Source organism: Lissotriton vulgaris, chromosome 8 (genome assembly GCF_964263255.1).
Source record: "Lissotriton vulgaris chromosome 8, aLisVul1.2, whole genome shotgun sequence".
In the NCBI taxonomy this organism is placed as follows: domain Eukaryota; kingdom Metazoa; phylum Chordata; class Amphibia; order Caudata; family Salamandridae; genus Lissotriton; species Lissotriton vulgaris.
In genome coordinates, this window is record NC_141696.1 from 983,486,246 (window position 1) to 983,506,818 (window position 20,573).

The following is a 20,573-nucleotide window of genomic DNA, read 5'->3' on the forward strand; positions in this document are numbered from 1 at the left end:
TAATAATTAAACAAAAATATAATGGTCAACATGTTTCTGCTGTTATACTGCCATTCGCTCAGCATTCGTCAGGACCTAAAATAAACCCCCAGTGGTATGCGCGCTAAGGCGCACCCTACTGTGAGGTGCAAAGTGTGAAAAATATTAACAATATTTAACTATCACGGGCAGTCTCCATGATGAAGGTCAGGGCAAAAAAGTGCTGCCTGACCAAAAAACCTGTGAAGAGAAAGGAAATTAATTGACATCTGATGTAGCTACTCACACTGTATTCGGTGTGAGGACATGAGTTCTATCGCTAGACACAAATATTCCATCGCCGGATATACTGATGGGGTATCTAAGAGGCTCAATGTGCCTGCAAGATATATATTGGTCTGCGGATGGGCAGCACTTGCTTGCCCGTGCAGCAAAAACAAACTGAGTACTAAATTGTATAGCTGAGGCAGATCGAACTTCATTATATGCCTGCACGTTCGATACCATATTCATGGTACAATGATGGTCTAAGGACTAGTACTATCACAGAATAAGAGATCAGGGAAAGAGTGAGGGAAAATAAAAATAATGCCGCCTTTGTGAGCATTTGAGTGCAGCCAGTCATCTAACACTTACACCTAGTGTGTAATGGAATAAGTACTCATGAGGTAAGACTAGAGGCACAATAGAACAGGAGATCGTCGAGTCAGTATACAGTGGGATCCCCTGCGTTTCAAAACATCGTTATGGAGTAGGCGTTCTGAAACGCGTAGTGTGACTCAGGGATAATTAACGCTATGGCCAGATGCACTGCCATTAATAAACCAAACGGCGTCTACGGGTTCAGCGTGTCAGAACACCTAAAAACAATCTCGAGTGAGGCAACTCTACCCACGAACCACTTACAAGTTGGAAAACACACTCACGCCAATGGGATCGTTAAAAAACCCCGTCAGATGTAAACTGCGCGGGTAATCTTCACGCGGTCAACATCTATAAAAAGGAGGGGTGTTTAGTCATATTAAATCTAGTACAGAAGCCTCGTTTAAAGCTGTTAGTGCAAATAGGCGAACTTACTGTTAAACTCGCGACTCCCCGCCTCAAACCTATAATCAAGGCTGCCGTTTCACCCGGAAGGGGAAAGGAACCCTTCCTGTCCCTCCTTAAATGTATCAGATGACGGGCTAATTCCACACGCCCATTTAAAGCGGTACATGCTAAAAAGCGGTTGTGGGAATGAATAAACAATCCAACTTATAAAGGAGTGTAAGTAAGAGGGAATGTGTAAGATGGAATAGACATGTCATCTAGCTACGACAGTTCAGTAAATGCAGTTAAATAGTTGATAGACATGTCATCTAGCTGTGACTTAGTGAGTCTGACAACAGTTCAGTAAATGCAGTTACGTAGTTATGAATGCATTCACAAGTCGAGCATGTTCTAGGTCCGTTGGCACTAAGATGTTCCTATGAACGTGTGTACTCGTTCTAACGGGCATAGCTAATTTGAAAGGGGGCCTTCAGTGCAAAAAGACAGACAGGAAAAATATTATTCAGTATGTGATACTACCCCAGGGGATATCGTCATTCAGTCCTGTTCTGTGGGTGCCCAGACGGTAGACCCACCGTTGTTCCTTCTCAAAGAGTTTCTGTTCTGAGACCGTGGGCAAGTGTTCCAGGATTGTCCAGTGTAAATCATTGGGTGTATGATTTGCCTGCAAGAAATGTGCTGTTAATTTTGTGGTAGTTTTTTTACACCAAATGTTACTTCGGTGTTCACATATTCTGGTCTTAATGCGTCTGGTGGTCATGCCCACATATTGAAGATTGCAACGACAAGTGATCAAATAAACAACGTTGGTAGTGTTGCAGTTCGTGTGTCTTCTTTGATCCCACCTGGAGCCATCTGGTAGGGTCAGGAATTTCGTATCCGTGGTAAGATGACACACGTTGCAATTCCCACAGGGGAAATGACCGAGTACTGGGGGTAAACCCCAGGCGTTCAGCACACTGGGAACCTGGTTGGTTGGTTGTGGGCACTTAGAGCGAGTGTGTACCAGAGAGTCCTTAAGACTCGTAGCCCTCTTATAAGAACAAAGGGGCTTTTGCCAATCTGTTTTGTTGCTGGTAATTATCCTCCAGTTCTTTGATATACATTTACTGACTGCGTTAGACAAAGCGTTGTAAGTAGTGACACATGTCAGTGGTGTCTCTGCTTTCTCATTTTGTCCATTTTCGTGTAACTCCAGTAGTCCATCGCGTGGTTGGTTTCTCGCCCTCTTTTGGCTTTTCTCCAGTATCCCTTTGGGGTAACCTCTGCTCGACAATTTACCTGTCAGATCTTTTGTCTGTTGTCTGTAGTCAGATAAATTGCTGCAATTTCGCCTTAGCCTTAGAAATTGCCCATATGGGAGGTTCTCACCGAGTGCCCTGGGGTGGTAACTAGAGAAATGGAGCAAGTTGTTTTTGGCTGTCGGTTTGTAGAAGGTCTTGGTTTCTAAATGGTTACCCACCCTGTTGATGGTAACATCCAAAAAGGTTATCCTATCGTGGGAGTGCTCATTTTGAAACTAGACTATGCCAATTCCTTAAACATAGGTCACCCCAAAACCGGATGCACATATGACATAAAGGTGTTCAGAACCAAGAAGTAAGGCTGATCCATAGTTCACCAGGACACTCACGTGTTGCCCCGTTGCTGAGAGAACTTGATTGGCAACCCCTTGAACATAGGATTTAATTTAAAGTCTGTTGTCTTACCTTTAAAGCAATCCTAAGGGAGAGTCCATCTTATCTGAAAGAAACACGTTAGTTAGATTCCTTACCTTAGAATATCCCCAGGCATCAGACTGGATCCGGAAAGTTTTCATCAGCAGTACCCCTGCGCGTCGGTAGGCGTCGTCCGCTGCTCCGCGTCCGTAGTCATGATCGCCAGAATGGCGTCGTCAGAGTACTTAGACACCGCCCTTGCACGCTAACATCAGTTCTTCTTTTTTCCGTGCCAGCAAGCGCAAATCCGGGAAGAGCTAGTACCCTTAGTCACTTTTTGACTAACTTTTTGGTCTTTTTGACTATCTTTTTCGAGTCAACTTTGACTCCTGGTGCCAGTAGGGATGCCTGGTTTCAAACCGTCTGACGCCTGTCACCGACCGATGTCGGTTACCGACCCCCACAGCCGGTGTCTCTACTGTCTAGGGGCCGACCACGACGACAAGTGGTGCCCCGACTGTCGGGCCTTGACCTCGAAGCTAGGCGGGAGCGGTCCCGTAAGCTTTTTGAGATCCGACAGTCGGCTCCGTGCAGCTCGAGGTCCCGGTCGAGGAGGAAGTCGAAGGACCGATTGCTGAGCCCTAGCCACCACCGCTCGTCGGGTTCCAAATCCTCGCATTCAGGTAAGTCAAGGCATGGGAAGAAGACGTCGAAGAGGCGACATCGCTCTTCTGACTCCCCTCACCGGTCGCGTGACTCGGCCGAGGGTCCGGGTGTCACCTCCCACGCGGTTCCGCCGCAGGCGTCTCATCCAGCTCCACACCCTCCGGTCCCTGACTCAATGCGACACTGGGTGAGATTTGAGACTTCTTCGTGGCCATGAGGACTCTCTTTCCGCCCTAGACACCCGCCGGTGCGCCTTTGGGCCCGACTGGGGGTCCTAGCGTGCCAACGGCATCTGCGCCGTCGGCGGCATCTGCGCCGTCGGCGGCTTCGGCACCGACGCCGCAGGACCCCCCTGGATCCCAGTCGACGCCAGTCGACCTCAGGACTTCTCCGCTGGCACCGACCCCTATGGTGCCACTCCCGGCGCCGTCCTTGGACGATGCCGTCCCTGGTTCAGCCCCGGTCCGGCGTTGAAGCGTTGCCGCTCGGCGCCGTCTCTGGCGTCAGTGGGTGATCAATTCATCTATGACCCGGCTCCCTCATTTATGCCTGTTTATCAGGACACAGATGAAGGGGAGGACTGGGAGGGGTCTGAGGACCCTCTGGCACAACAGTGCCAGTTAAGTCAGGACTGGGCAGATGAGCTGGGGGAGGCCAGTGGTCTTGACACATCGCCTGACACTTGTTTCATCTCTCCTCCATCCGTGGCTATGGAGGAGGGTGCTACATATGGTGTGGTGTTGCGCAGGGCCGCCAAGGCCTTGGCTCTTAAGCTCCCTGCTGCGGCCGTCAGGACTAATCTCCTCACCGAGGTGCTTCAACCGCCAGTAAGCTCTTCGGAGCCTATGCTACCATTCAATGAGGCCCTCACTGACGTTTCGATGGGCACTTGGTCCAAGCCCTCCACGTGGCCCGACACCACCGCCCGGCTCCGGGTGACCCCTGCTTTCTGTCCGTACACCCCACCCCGAGAGTTTGGTGATCCAGGGCTTTAAATCCCAGACCGCTTCATCAGTTTGGGAAGAAGCTGTTCTCCTCAGTCAGCTTGGGGTTGCGGACCATTAATACTGCATTCCTTTTGGGCCGTTACACCCACTCTGTGGGATACGGTGACGAACTTGCTGCCTCAGTGTCCGGAGGAGGCCCAGACACTGCTCGCCCAGGCTGTTGCTGAGGGGCAGGACGCAGCACGGTATTCCATCCGATGTGGACTTGATACCACAGACTCGCTAGGCGCAGCGATTTCCGCGACCGTGTCGATCAGTCGCCACGCCTGGCTGAGGTCCGCCAATTTTTTGGGGGATGTCCACAACACACTCATGGACATGCCCTTCGATGGCTGTCTGCTTTTTGGCAACAAAGCAGACAGTGCACTTGAGCGTTTCAAGGACTCCAGGGCTACGGCCAAGTCCTTTGGCCTGTCGGGCCAGCGCCAGCAGACTTCTGCTTTTCGGCCCTTTCGTGGCCAAGGAAGGGGCACCCCCACATGTTCGTCCAGCCACAGGCCGCAGAACCAACCTCAACGCGGTCCCGGACGTGGTAACTGCCATGGCAGTGCAGGGGGACAGAGGCTCGGTGAGTCCACATCCACTCCCGCAGCATCCGCCTCAAAGCCTTCCTAGTCCGAGCTTTAAGGCCCATTCAACACCAGTAGGAGGCAGGGTTTGCCAGCACCTACTCCACTGGCGTACCATCACTACGGACAGGTGAGTGCTGCAAATCGTCCGAAGGGGCTACTCCCTCCCTTTCGAGGCGACCCCTCCAGCCATGCCACCGCAGTACCACCGCATGTCGGGGGATCACTTGCAACTTCTGCAGGCGGAAGTTACGGCCCTCTTGGCCAAGGGGGCCATCGTACATGTTCCTGGGCCAGAAGTAGGACGTGGTTGCTACTCCCACTACTTTCTGGTTCCCAAGAAGGGCTAAGGGGGCCTGTGCCCTATCTTGGACCTCCGGAGCGTCACTGGCTTCCTCCGGAAGGAGAAGTTCAAGTGCTGACTTTAGCTCAGGTCCTGGCTACCCTGGATGGTTGCGTTGGACTTGCTGGACGCATATTTCCACATCCCCGTCCTGCCGTCCCACCAGCGCTACCTGCGGTTCAAGGTAGGCCACACACACTTTCAGTTTGCCGTGCTCCCCTTCTGCCTCACCAGCGTCCCTCGGGTGTTTACGAAAGTGATGGCGGTGGTCGCAGACCATCTGCGCAGATTAGGGGTTCCAGTCTACCCCTATCTCGACGAATGGTTGTTAAAGGCGGGCTCACCCCAGACAGTAGTCTCCCACCTCCAGACTATGGCCGATCTCCTGCACTCGCTGGGGTTCTCCATCAACGTGCAGAAGTCACACTTGAGTCCCTCTCAGAAGCTCCTCTTCATCGGAGCGGGTCTTGACTCGGCACAGTTTGGGGTTTATCCTCCTGAGCAGCAGGTTTGGAATATTCAGGCTCTGATTCCGATCTTTTGGCCGTTATCCCGAGTTTCGGTCAGGCTGATGCTGCGGCTCCTGGGGCTGATGGCCTCCTGCATCCTGCTGGTACATCACGCCAGGTGGCGGATGCGGGCTTTGCAATGAGACCTGAAGTTCCAGTGGGCACAGCATCAGGGCAGCTTGACCGACCATGTCCTGATCTCAGAGGGCACTGCGAATCAGCTGCTGTGGTGGCTCATGGACCGCGATTGGGTCAGTGGCAGATCCCTCTTCCTTCCCCAACCGGAGCACACAGTGGTGTCAAATGCGTCCCTCCTGGGATGGGGAGGCCACATGGGAGTGGCAGAGATCAGAGGCCTCTGGTCTCTGTCGGAGTCCCGCTTCATATCAACCTTCTGGAGCTGCGGGCGATCCGGCTTGCACTGAAGGCATTCCTTCCCTCTGTCCGGGGAAGTGTAGTGCAGGTGTTCACAGACAACACCACCGCCATGTGGTACTGCAACAAACAAGGCTGGGTGGGGTCGTGGACCCTTTGTCAGGAGGCTCTGCGCCTCTGGACATGGCTGGAACACCAGGGCATCACCCTGGTGGCTCAACACCTGGCAGGTTCCCTGAACGCCAGGGCAGACTAACTCAGCCGCTGGTGCATGATGGATCACAAATGGCGTCTGAACTCGGACGTGGCGCAAGGCCTCTTTCAGCAGTGGGGAGATCCTTGGTTAGATCTATTCGCCACCGAAGAGAACGTGCAATGTCATCAGTTCTGCGCGTTGGAATTTCCAAGGCGGCACTCGCTCTGAGACACTTTTCGTCGCGAGTGGAGCTGCTGACTGTTGTACGCCTTTCTGCCTATACCACTTCTGCCCAGAGTGCTGAAGAAGATCAGGCGCGACCGGGCCCAAGTCATCCTTGTGGCTCCGGACTGGGCACGAAGGTACTGGTATCCCGAGCTACTCAGCATGTCAGTCGATCCCCAGATTTGTCTGCCTCTTCAGGAGGACCTTTTGTCGCAGCAGCAGGGGTCTGTCCTCCACCCGAACCTGTCCAGCCTCCACCTCCATGCGTGGAGATTGAGCGGCGGCATTTGAGACCATTTGACTTGCTTCCTGAAGTCTGTGATGTCATTCTGGCAGCCAGGTGTCCTCCCTCAAAATCGGTAAACGCCTGCAGGTGGAACAAATTTGTGGCATGGTGCACAACAAAGGCTGTGGATCCTCTATCTGCCCCCCTTTCAGAGGTTCTCCTCTTCCTTCTTTCTCTTGCCCAGCAGGACTCTGCTCTGGGCTCTCTTAAGGGCTACCTCTCTGCCATTTCTGCCTTCTTGAGGCTTCCTGATCAGCCTTCTTTTTTCAAGTCCCCTGTAGTAAATAGATTCTTGAAAGGCATCACGCACATGTTTCCTCCTGTTCCTTTCGTGATGCCTCAGTGGGACTTGAACCTTGTTCTAACCTATTTGATGTGCGCTCTTTTCGAACCACTTCACAATTACCCTCTCCGTCTTCTGACTCCTAAGACTGCGCTCCTGGTTGCAATAACCTCTGCCAGGAGAGTGAGTGAGCTCCAGGCTCTTTCTTCTAAGCCTCTGTTCCTTTCTGTCCATCCGGACAAGGTTGTCTTGAAAACTCGTCCTTCTTTCCTGCCCAAGGTGGTCACAGCCTTTCATATTGGGCAGTCCATCACCTTGCCCACCTTCTTTCTGCCTCTGCATCCCTCGAAGGAGGAAGAGAGGCTCCACCGTCCGGACCCAAAACGTGCGCTCTCCTTTTATCTAGACCGCGCACGCCAGTTCCGGGTGGACGACCAGCTCTTTGTTGGTTACGTGGGCGCAAAGAAGGGGCGGGCGGTGCACAAACGGACCATCTCTCGGTGGGTCGTGTTGTGCATCAAGGTCTGTTACTCGTTAGCGAGGAAGGAACCTCTTGTTGGGCTGAGGGCCCATTCCACTCGGGCCACAGCAGCTACTACTGCCCTGGGCCGGGGAGTCCCCTTGCAGGACGTCTGTCAGGCAGCTACGTGGGCTTTGCTGCACACGTTTGCTACACACAACTGCCTGGACAGCCAAGTTCGGAGAGATGGCTTTTTTGTCCGTTCCTTTCTCCAGGACTTTCTGGTGTAATCTTGGTTCGCAGACCCACCACCGGGGTTGGTATTAATGGGGTATCTATTCTAAGGTAAGGAATCTAACACTAACCTGTTTCTTTCAGATGAACAAGTTACTTACCTTCGGTAACGATATATCTATAAGAAACAGTAGTTAGTGTTAGATTCCTTACCGCCCCACCCATCCTCCCCGTTCTGCGAACCGATATCTATGGTTAAGGACATCCCTTTCAGGGCCCTACGCAAAACTTTCCTGATCCAGTCTGACTCCTGGGGATATTCTAAGGTAAGGAATCTAACACGAACTACTGTTTCTTACAGATATATTGTTACTGAAGGTAAGTAATTTGTGCATCAGGTCCCGTCTGCTGCTCGCGCTAAGATTGAGATACTATTTCTTCATTCCTCTCCCATTGCTGGCTCCGTCTAGTGATCCCTCCCCTCCTCCGCATCTTCCTTGTGTTGCTTCCCCATCTCATGTATTTTTTAATTGGATTGCACAGCAGCGTGGGTTGCTGTGCAACATGGCTTTAAAAAAGTGCTATGACTTGGTCAACGTTGACCGCGTCATAGTGCTTTTTTCTTTTTTACTGAAAGTCCTATTGCACAGCAGCCTACTTTGCTGTGCAACATGTTTAAAAAAACATTGACACAGCCAATAGTTTTCACATAGGCAAAACCTATTTGCTTTGCCAATGTTTGTTACTTTCTGCAGTTGACTGGTACAGACTTCCCTTAGATCCCATGTTCGAAATTGCAGCCAATAACTTTCAATGGAACCAATAAACAAACGTGTTCTTCACTTTCCCTTAATTGGTATTTCTATTATCTGATTATTAGCCAATACGTTTTTCTTAATTTCATGAACTTGGTATGGGCTTAAAAGGTAAATTAGTTAACTGAATTGCTCTTTGATATCTCCTTTCTATGCATCCCCTTTCACACTTACTGGGAGTAAGTCTTTACATCAGTCTGCACTAATAAAGAGAACCCTTGGTTGACTTGGTTTTCACTCAGTTCCTTAGCAAACCTTGAGGATTTTTCGTAAAGATTGTTCCTTATGTTTTTATCTATGGCTTAAAATAAATTACAGTTAGGTCTACTATAGCCTTAGCCACATGCATGACCTACTGATATCTTGATTCTGAAATGTCCAAAGTAGGTCACTCCTACTCTTGAAAGAAGGTTTTATTATTCGTCCCTCAGTTTAATAGTACATTCTCTGTGTTTCCATTTCCGACTCAATATCTGTGCATATATAATTCTATGGATATTCCTATTTCCTCAAATATTCTTTTTTATTCTGAGATGGTCAGTGATTTGTCATTTCTGTGCATCTTTGGGAAACGTTTTTCAACATTATTATTGTGGATCTTTGAGGATTTATCCTACGGAATTCATACATTTGTCATATTTGTTCATTTCAGGTGTTTGGAAAACTGATCTCTGGTGATGCAGAGCCGACCCCAGAGCAAGAGGAGAAAACTTTGCTGTCTTCACCTGAAGGAGAGGAAAAGGTAATCTGTGTATTGATTACATCAGCAGCTTGTACTCCACCCTTAACATCAGTTGCTATCAACACACTGAACATCCAAAATTCACCTAATATCAAAAGGGGTTCCATCTATGTCTAGGATGTAAAGAAAGATGATTCTGCAGCAACTTGTGTTTTCCTTTCTACTTTCTTCCATTGTCCAAATTGCTCAGGAATCAATTTGGGGGCAGCTTATTTTATTATTGTTGGAGATTCTCTTCTGGGCCTCAAAAATATTAGTCTTCTCTGTTGTATTCCTGTTAAGGTTTTGTTGTGCCCTCCTTTTGGCCTAGAAATATTTATTTCTGTGGCATGAAGTGTTTGTTATCCTCCTTAGTGTTTGTACTCTACCAATAGCAAAACTAGTGTGCGAAAATTTAGATTTCACCCTGTTTGCAGCCATTCATGCACTGCAATCATATTCTCCACACCCCATAGAAATCACCTTCCTGATATGAATGAGTACTTTGAGGAGAAGCTAGCAAAGAGATTAAAATGAAGGTCTTGACTTCTGAAGGCACTCTCGAACATGGGGCACAGCACAGGAGCAGGGCACTCTTCTACAAACAACAACTTGCAACAAAAATCAAACTCCAATTGTATAAAAAGAAAACATAATGTGAAAAATGTGAGCAATACTTCATGCCACTAGCTTGGGGATTTAATCTCCGAGGTTTGGATTCCCCTCTTGCAAAGCAACACTTTTCACGTCTGTAAATTTTTGGACCTAGCGTCTCCACTGTTGGGGAGAGAGAGATTTTAGACAACTTTAAACCATGGCTTGTGTTCTTTTGGCTGGCAGAATCGACTTCCCACCTTCTTTGCCTTGGAGTAAACAACATTGACCACTTCTGGGGTGTATAGTCCTCATCTATACTTATTTAAGGACTGTTTCCCTGTAATCACTTAGTACTCAGCCGATCCAGGCTATATTATAAAATACTTCATTTGATTGAAAGGCATCAGGGACAGGTAGATTGGGGAGAGGATGTAGCCTTACGGCTAGAGCGGTTGACCTTGGAGCTGGGGAACCGGGTTTGAGTCTCGGCAATGACGCTCAACATCCTGTGATAATGGGCAAATAACTTAATCGCCCTGTGCCTAACCAAAATGAATGTGTCCTTCTGTAACAAAACTGGTGCTCATGTAAAGCTCTCTGATACCCAATGTCTCAGGTCTAGTTTGCGCTTTATAATACTCTAAAAAAAAAAAAAAAAAATTTTAAAGTGCAAGACATATGATTACATTTCCTGAGTGTGATGTGCGTTCTGTGCAAGAAGTCAAAATGTGTATATTTAAAGTGGGAAGTTCTGGATACCTTGTTTGTGTTTCTTGGAGTATGATTATATTCCATGTCATTTAGTACTTTTCTGATGCCCACTGCCCATGTAATTTTCGTCGTGTTTTTTTTTTGTCATATTTACCAGGGCTTTGTAAAACCATGTTACTAATTATCTTCCACAGTCCATTGCATATAGTAATTGCAGGACTTAGTGGATCCGTGGGCCAGTGGTGGGTTCTTCCCATCTGTCCCTGAATGTTTTTAGAGATTGTTGTACTGTAAAAATTGACCTCTTGAAAGGCTACTGTTTTCTTTGAGGTCTTGTAGTTACCTAATTGTGCATTATTCATTGCAGTGTCCTGCTGTCTTCATGCCAATGTCAGTGCAGGAGTGCATCTGATTTTCAGTATAATATTCTCCAACGGCTTTGGGCAACCTCTCTATATGCCAAGCATATAGAAATACTCTTCTTATTAGGATTATTTCTGCTAGGCCCTGCAAAATTTGTGTTCTAGTCATCTGCTTTGAATACCTTATTCCTGAAATTTTCCAGACACCATCCTCTCCGAATGTGAATTGGCTGTCTTTTTTCCAAGATGATGTTGATGCAGAGCAGCTTATCTGTCAATTTCCTGCCTGCTTACTAGTTACTAGGAGACATCACAAAATGCTTGGATGGCAGTACCCTTTCATATCATGAGATATGTATACAGGGATATTTTTAAAACGTCCATCTGATGTCACCCTTCACAGGCTTTCGATTGATGCCAGTAAACAAGAAGGAAATGCCTTTTAGTAATAGGTCCCTATAAGTTTACACAGGGTAGAGTGCCACTGTTGAAAAAGTAATATCTGATAGGGACATCTAGTGTCAGATTCCTTACGTTTGAATTTCCCAAGCGCCAGACTGGATCTGGAAGATTTTTGTGTGAGCAGTACCCTTGCAGGCTGATAGGTGGCGTTGATTGGCTCCACTTAGCTGCATCAACATTATCTGTGCCGGAAGTGACCAACGCGTCACCTACCTGGAATTGCTGACGTCCGTTCTTTCCGTGCTAGTTAGAACTGATTCAGAGAAAGAACTACCCCTCTGTCAGTTTTTGAGACTTTTTTTTCTACGTTTTTAAACGTTTTTCTGGCGGAAATACTTCCTCCTGGTGTGTCAAGGAATGTCTTTAGGGAAGACTGGTTTAAAACCGTATGGCAGGGGGGCGTGGCCAAGATGGCGGAGTGAGCGGACGCAGATCCCGAGTGCTCCTCCGACCTGACCTGGACCGGACCATAAATACTAGCATTTCTACCCCAGCAACTACATAGCAGGGGTGAGAACTTGGAGGTGTACCCCCGGACAGCTTGGGGTGTGAAACAGCAACGAGCGGAGTGACGGTAACAGTATCCCGGTGGTGCCATCAGAGGCTTGGGACGAAGTGCCGGGAACCCTCGAGGGCGGGCGACGAACGGCGGGACACCCTCACGAGGTCGGGAGAGTCCTCTATCGGAGGCGCTGACCCTTTTCACCACTCCGGAGCGGTCCAGCAGCCCCGTCGACGGCTCAGAGGTACAACACCCAGGAGTGGTCGAACAACGCAGTGAGGAGAGGGGGCGGCGCGGCTCGCCCGGTGGCGCCAAATCGAGGCCGGGGTCGCGGCCTATGCAGCGGAGGCAAGAGCAGGCCCACAACGGGAGGACTCACCAACGGACACTCTCATTCCATCAGGGCACTGGCCGGCAGAATGGCGCCCCTGCAGCGGCTCCTCCACTCTGTGCCGCTGATTAGAGGGGGGGCTCGTGGGCTCCACCGGAGGAGGACCCGCGCTGAAGGCCGCGGCGGCCGCTCAAAGCTACTGCACCGATCCCGCGATGGGGGAGCTCTGTAGAGGCCAGATCACACGAGGCTTGGGACCGCAGTAGCGGTGCTGGCTGCACGCCTGCCACAGAGACCCCCACCCACGAGACTGTAAAGGGGCAGTACAGAGGCCCTCAGCCCAGTGCCACAGCAGCGTGGAGATCACAAGGGGGCAGACAAGACTCGGCACGAGAGGTGAGAAGCGGCAGGAGGGCTGCACTGCAGGAGGGCTGCACTGCCACTAAGAGCTAGACCCCGGGGAGGCAATCACTAGAGGCTAACAGCAGTGTCAGGAACACCTACCTACAGGACACCGGAGCAGGCCACCATTGGAGACCAATACGTCCCCTCACACAGCAAGGGCCTTAGGATCTGAGTCCCGGTCATAGAGGGCGGAGTGGCAACGGTTTGCCTACATGAGGGCCGCCCGTGCATACCCCACACCACCTACACCCAGCTCTCAGGGTTATAGGGAGCCTAGAAGAGGGAGGCCCCGACAGACACGCACCTTCGACCCAGAGACCCCTCGCCACCACTGCCGGACACCCAGAGAGGTCCCACCCCGGGCGCACCGGCGGTGGCTACGACCTTTCCACACACAGAGCCGAAAACAGAGAAGCGCTAGAGTTCCGCCGAAGCCAGGACGCAACGCTTGCAGGGCGGCAGACACGCACCCTCTCAGACAGGGCCCAATGATGGGCCTACGCAAGAAGGGAGAACGCACTCTCCCGGAGATGCTAAGCAAAGCACAAAACAAAGGAGATGGGGGTCAGTCATCCCCAGGTGCCTCCAAGCAAACCACTGACTCCACCAAGGGCGAGGTACCCATAACCAAACCATTCCTTGAAAGCCTCTTTAATTCCCTCCGGGAAGACTTTCACACCCTAAAACAAGAAGTGGCTGGAGAGGTCCGCAAGATCAGAAGGGAAGGTGACGGCCTGGGGGAGCGGGTGGCCGCCGTGGAAGACGCAGACCACGCTCGCAGTGAGGAGGTAGAGCAGCTTCAACAGGCCGTGTTGCGCTTACAGGAGCAGCAGGTGGACCTCCAGGCACACGCAGAGGACCTGGAGAACAGATCGCGATAGAGCAACATAAGGGTCCGGGAGTGCCATTGAAGGAGGAGGGACCGGACACTACGGAATATTTGCAGGCTCTATTCCGCGAGATCCTTGGAGAATCTGAGGACTTTGCAATCAAAATTGACAGAGCGCACAGAGTTGGGGTGCCTCGCCGAACGCCGGGCCCTCCCCCTGACATCCTGGCCTTCCTGCCAGACTTTCCCCTTAAGGAACGCATTCTTAAGGAAGCCAGGAAGCAACAACCCCTGAGATTTCGCGACCGCCCCGTGGCACTTTTTAAGACTTGTCCGCAATCACACTCCAGAAGCGCAAGACCTTCAAAGTGGTCACAGATTTCTTGAGGAGCAAGGAAGTTCCCTACTCATGGGGCCACCCGTTTCGTATCATCTTTAAATGGGACGGCGTGCTGCAGCAGCTACGATCCCTTCAGGAGACGTGCTTCCTGTTAGGCATAGACCAGAAGGAGGATAACACCAGGCTACAACACCCCGAAGGCCCACCAGAGATGGTTGCTAGTAGGTCACTTGGCGGCGAACTTCACTACTGAACTTGAAGCCGGACGCACAGACCATCAAAAGGGAGATGGATAACGCCATCCATGAAGTCGTCAGAGACACGGCTTCTGCAGAATAAACATCTACCTTAGCCTTGTTAATGTACGTGCCCGGAGGGAGGGCGGGGGGGCAACAGGCGAAGACTTTGTTGCACGTTCTTGTAAGTACCTGACCATAGTCCTGGGCTGCGGCGGAACAGGACCTGGACAATGCCGTTTTGTTGGGGCTTCCATTTAGGGACAGAGGGAGGGGAGGGAAGGAGGGGTGGGGCTAGGAAGGGCGGGGGCAGGAGGGGTGGCGGAAGAGGAGGGTGAGGGGGGGAGTTGCAGTTGGGGGAGGGGGGAGCGGGGATGGTGGGCAGGAGTTCTTTTGGGGGGAGGAGAGAGGGGGGGCTGGGATGTCCAGTGCTTTGATCATACCTATGATGCCCAACTTGGCTGGTTACCTCTGACGTCACAACCGGCCCGCCAGTACCCATACACACACATGCTTCATGCCACTACAGGCCCAACGATTGGCGTGTCTTTTCACTACGTAAAACATGCCGCCTACAACTTTTAAGGTATTGACCCTTAATGTGCGGGGTCACAATAATCCCGTTAAGAGGCGCGCGATTCTGTCCCATTTAGAACATGCCCAGGCAGACATTTGCTTATTGCAGGTGACCCACTTGCTAGCCCGCGACTTGCACAGGCTCCGCTCACGCAAATTTCCAACTCAATTCTTCTCCTCCTGCCACACTAGAACTGCGGGGGTGGCGATCCTGGTGGCGCGACATTTTAAAGGTGAGGTACTTCATAAGAGTGCCGAACAGAGAGGGAGATTGCTTGCATACCGCTTCGCACTAGGGGGCATGACGTTTACGATTGGGTCTCTTTATAGCCCTAATGAGAACCAAGAACACTTTCTAGACTCAGCACTTGCAGAAGCCACGGACACATCGGATAGGCATATTATATTGGGGGGATCTCAACATGGTGTTTGACACGACTCTAGACAGATCAGCCCAACGCACCCACCAAACCAGAACGTTTTCATCCAGTTGCACTGACCGATTGACGGAACTGGACCTCCAGGATCGTTGGCGCCGCTCACATCCACACGACCGAGAATACACTTACTACTCCAATGCACACAAAACCTACGCCAGGCTGGATCATCTATTAGTTTCTGGTCCTGTTTGCGCTTTGTCCACCTCGACAGAGATAGGGGTGATCTCACTCTGACCATGCACCCGTCACCACGACGCTCACCTTGCCACCGGCGTCATATCCCCCCAGGGTTTGGCACCTCAGGCACACGTTGTTGCATAGGAAAGAGATAGTGAAACACATCCAAGACGCTCTCCAATACTACCTGTCTCACAACGCTAACTCCGACACGACGCTGGCGACACAATGAGCAGCCATGAAGGCGGTCATTCGCTGGGAGTTCCTGGCTCTTGCCTCCTCTGAGAACAGGGACAGGCAACGCAAATGGGACGAGCTCACACAACGGGTGCATGAGCTTGAGCAAATGCACCAAAGAACTGGGGCACCCGGATTTGGAAGCAACTGAAGGCCGCACGACAACTTCTGACGGCCTTAGACATGGACCGAGCGGAGTTCGCAGCCTTGCGACTGCGTCACGCCTATTACACAGAGGGTGACAGATGTGGCCGTCTCCTAGCGAACAGATTACGAGTGGCGCGCCAACTCCAGGAGGTTAAAGAACTCTCCCGCCCAGATGGGTCTATAGCCACGGAAGACGCCCAGATCGCGGAACTTTTCCGCAGCTTTTACGCCACTCTATATACAAGCAGCCCATTGGCCGCTCTAGCGGCGACCGAATATCTGGACTTGTTTACACTCTCCTCTCTTGAACCTTCACAAGCGGAGTATCTCGAAAGGAATATCCGCGTCGAAGAAGTGATCTCAGCCATCGCCAAGCTCAAACCGGGGAAAGCTCCGGGCCCGGATGGCTTTACAGCCCTCTTTTACAAAACATTCTGCGCAACGCTAGCATCAATCCTGACGCGTCTCTTTAATACCTTTTCTGACCCTGGCGCCATCCCGCCCGACCTACTGCGTGCATCCCTCACAGTGATCCCCAAGCCAGGGAAGGACAAGACCAAATGTGGTTTCTACAGGCCGATATCGCTACTGAATGTAGAACTTAAACTATATACGGGAATTCTGGCGGCCCAATTGGCTCCTCACCTGCCAGGCCTTATAGACCCCGATCAGGCGGGCTTCATCCCCGAACGCCAGACGGTGGATAACACCAAAAGGGTCGCTCATCTCATAGAAAAAGCCTCACGTATTCCCCAGGAGAGGATGATGTTAGCGGTAGACGCCGAAAAGGCGTTCGACAGGATTCACTGGCCCTTTCTAGAACAGGTCCTGGAGAAGGTTGGTATCGGGGAGAAATTCCGCACCCTTATATTTCATTGTTATAAGTCCCCTACGGCGACTGTACGAGTCAAAGTTTATAGCTCGGAGAGTTTTAATATAGAAAGGGGCACGAGGCAGGGATGCCCGCTGTCCCCACTACTGTTTGCCCTCTATATGGAGCCATTCGCTCAGAGGATTTGCCAGAACCGTGACGCCACAGGGATAGTATTTGGTGTCTTAACGCACACCATTAGTCTCTACGCAGACGATGTTCTGTTGTCACTAGAGAATCCGCGGATGGTCCTGCCGGCTTGCATAGCAGAACTCGACTCCTTTGCAGAAGTGGCCGGATTCAAAATGAACACTGACAAGTCCATAGCCCTAGATCGGTCTCTGGGCCCCTCCACAAAGGCTCGCCTACAAAATCTCTTCCTTCTCCAATGGTCCTCCGTCACAGTGCCATATTTAGGGATCCAGCTAGCCCCTACGCTTCCAGCTATGACAAAAGCCAACTATGCCACACTCCAAAGGAAGATACAAGAAGAGTTGAGACATTGGAAGCATTTTCCCCTCTGGTGGCTGGGCAGGATCGCAGCGGTCAAAATGACCGTCCTTCCCCAAATCCTATATCTCTAACGGTCATTATCGCTGCAACCACCGACGGGATGGATCCAGCAAATGCAGGCAGACCTCGCTCACTTTATTTGGCAAGGCCGGAAGCCGAGAATGAAGAAGGCATTGGCAATGCTGAGCCCTGAAGGTGGGGGCCTGGGGATACCGGATCTGCGCAAATACTTTCAGGTGGCACAACTGCGCTATTTAGTGGAATGGAGTAAGTGGGAATCTGAAAGAGACACGTTAGTGATAGATTCCTTACCTTAGAATATCCCCAGGCGTCAGCCTGGATCCGGAAAGTTTTGCGTAGCAGTACCCTTGCGCGTCGGCAGGCGTTGTCTGCGGCTCCGCGTCCGTCGTAGGCGTCGTGGGCGCCGTGATGACGTCGTCTGAGTACTTAGACGCCGCCTCCGCGTGCTGACGTCAGTTATTCTTTTTTCCGCGCCAGCCAGCGCAGATCTGGAAAGAGCAGTTCCCTAGTCACTTTTTGACTAACCCTTTTTGTGATCTTTTTGATCCCTTTTCGAAGTCTAACGACTCCGACGGTGCCGTTAGGGATGCCCGGCTTCAAGCATTGCGACGAGTGCGACCGTACCATGTCGGTCACGGATCCCCACCGCTTGTGCCTGATGTGTTTGGGCGTCGACCATGACGACGAGGCCTGCTCCGACTGTCGGGCCCTGTCGAGGAAGGCCAGGCGGGAGCGGTCCCGCAGGCGAATCGAGATCCGCCAGTCGGCCCCGCGCCGTGTGAGGTCCCGGTCCCACGGGAGGTCGAGGGACAGGTCACGGGGACGGAGCCGTCACAGCTCCGGGAGTCGGCGCCACTCCTCTGGGTCCAAGTCGTTAGGTAAGAAACACAAGAAGTCGAAGAGACATCATCGCTCTTCCGACTCCCCCCCCCCCGACGCTCGCGCGACGCGGCCGGGGGTTCGGGTGACACCGCCCACGCGGCTCCTCAGGAGTCGCGGGCGCCGCGTTCGGCTCCATACCCCCCGGTCCCTGGGCTGAACGCGACGCCGGAGGAGATTGAGCGTTTCCTCATGGCCATGAGGTCCCTTTCTTCTCCGACGGGTTCCACGGCACTTTCGGGCCCAGCGAACCCGTCTGGGGGCCCTAGTGGGTCGGGGGCTACGACCCCGACGCCGTCGAGTGCTTCGGCCTCGACGCCGCCGGCACCTTCGGGCTCGGCGCCGCAGGGCTCCATGATCCCGACACCGCCGGCGCCCTTGGGCCCGGCGCCGCAGGGTGCATCGGTCCCGGCGTCGTCGGCGCCTTCGGGCTCGGCGCCGCAGGGCTCCGCTGGGCCCTCCTCGGGCGATGGATCGTCACCGGTGGACCTTACGACCCCCCCGGCGTCGGTCCCTATGGTGTCCCCTCCGGCGTCGGCCCCGGCCGGCGCTGTCCCCGATGCCGCCTCTCACTCGGTTCCGACGTCGGGACGACGCCTAGCGGCGCCGATCTCGACGCCGTTCGGAGACTTTCAGTTCCATGAACCGTCCTCATTCGCTTATGACCCTGAGTCTCAGGAGATGGGGGACGAGGAGTATTGGGAGGGGTCTGAGGACCCTCTGACAAGGGAGTGTCAGTCTAACATGGACTGGGCAGGAGATCTTGGGGAGGCCAGTGGCCTGGAGACCTCTCCAGAGACTGGATTCGTCTCTCCTCTTACCGTGGCTTCGGAGGAGGGGAGCGACTTATAGTGTGGTGCTGATGAGGGCTGCCAAGGCCTTGGGCCTTGAGCTCCCCGTCGCGGCCGTGAGGACTAACCTCCTCACTGAGGTCCTTAAGCCGCAGTCATGCTCCGCGGAGCCTCTGCTGCCGTTTAATGAGGCCTTGACGGACGTTCTTTTGGGCACTTGGTCCAGGCCCGCTACAGGTTCGCCTGTAGATAGGAACGTGGCCAGACGCCACCGCCCGGCTCCGGGCGACCCCAGTTTCCTTTCCACCCACCCCACCCCCGAGAGTCTGGTTATCCAGGCCTCTAACTCCCAGACCGCATTCCCGACGGCTCCCCCCGATCGGGAATCCAAGAGGTACGAGGCCTATGGCAAGAAAGTGTTCTCGTCCCTTAGCTGTGGACTGCGGCTCTCCAACACCGCATGCCTCTTGGGCCGTTACACCCACTCTCTGTGGGAAACGGTGGTGGAAGTGCTGCCAGAGTGCCCGTTGGAGGTACGGGCCAAACTCGGCCAAGCCCTAGTGGAGGGCCGGGATGCAGCGAAGTATTCCATCAGGTGCGGACTGGATACTACTGACTCGCTGGGTAGAGCGATGGCTACGACGGTGGCGATACGACGCCACGCCTGGCTGAGATCCGCCAACTTCTCAGCAGACGTCCAGAATACACTCATGGACATGCCGTTTGATGGCCGTCGCCTCTTTGGCGACAAGGCAGACCACGCGCTTGAGCGCTTTAAGGAATCCAGGGCTACGGCCAAGTCCTTGGGCCTCTCGGCCCCGCGCCAGCAAATGGGTGCCTTTCGCTCCTTTCGTGGCCAAGGAAGGGGCGTCCCCACACGTGCCGCCAGCCACTCGCCGCAAACTGTCGTCCAGCGCGGCGGCGGCCGTGGTAACCTCCGTGGAGGCGGTCGGGGGAACAAGCGGAGCCAGTCCACACCTGCCCCCGCAGCATCCGCCTCTAAACCCTCCTAGTCCGTGCTTTTTCGGCCCACGTGACGCCAGTGGGAGGCAGGGTCCGCCATCACCTTTCTCACTGGCGCACAGTCACCTCGGACAGGTGGGTGCTGCAGATCGTCCGAAGGGGCTACTCCCTCCCCTTCCAGACGACCCCTCAAGCCATGCCACCGCAACACCACCGCGTATCGGGGGGTCATTTGCGACTCCTGCAGGAGGAAGTTTCGGCCCTCTTGGCCAAGGGGGCCATCGAGCGAGTTCCTGGGCCAGAAGTAGGTCGTGGTTGCTACTCCCACTACTTCCTGGTACCCAAGAAGGGCAAAGGGGGCCTACGCCCTATCTTGGATCTGAGGAACGTCAACGGCTTCCTCCGGAAGGAGAAGTTCAAAATGCTGACACTGGCTCAGGTCTTGGCTGCCCTAGACCCAGGAGACTGGATGGTAGCGTTGGACTTGCAGGACGCATACTTCCACATCCCCGTCCTGCCGGCCCACCGGCGTTACCTGCGGTTCACGGTAGGCCTCGAGCACTTTCAGTTTACTGTGCTCCCCTTCGGCCTTACCAGCGCCCCACGGGTGTTCACGAAGGTGATGGCGGTGGTCGCAGCTCATCTGCGCAGGTTAGGGGTGTCAGTCTTCCCTTACCTCGACGACTGGTTGTTAAAGGCGGGCTCGCCCCAGACAGTCGTCAGCCACCTCCAGACTAAGGCGGATCTCCTGCACCAGCTGGGATTTTCCATCAATGTGCCGAAGTCACACCTGTGCCCCTCTCAGAA

General features: G+C 52.9%; 1 protein-coding gene across 12 annotated transcripts in view; it reads left to right on the forward strand.

Moving 5' to 3' along the window:
* MYCBP2 (MYC binding protein 2) overlaps positions 1-20,573 on the forward strand; it is a 2,065,574-nt gene that overhangs the window by 1,752,824 nt on the left and 292,177 nt on the right. For all 12 annotated transcript variants that reach the window (XM_086934832.1, XM_086934837.1, XM_086934835.1 and 9 more), the window contains one exon: positions 9,308-9,397. In XM_086934832.1, the coding sequence (XP_086790958.1) occupies positions 9,308-9,397 (90 nt within the window). The remainder of the gene's footprint in view (positions 1-9,307; positions 9,398-20,573) is intronic.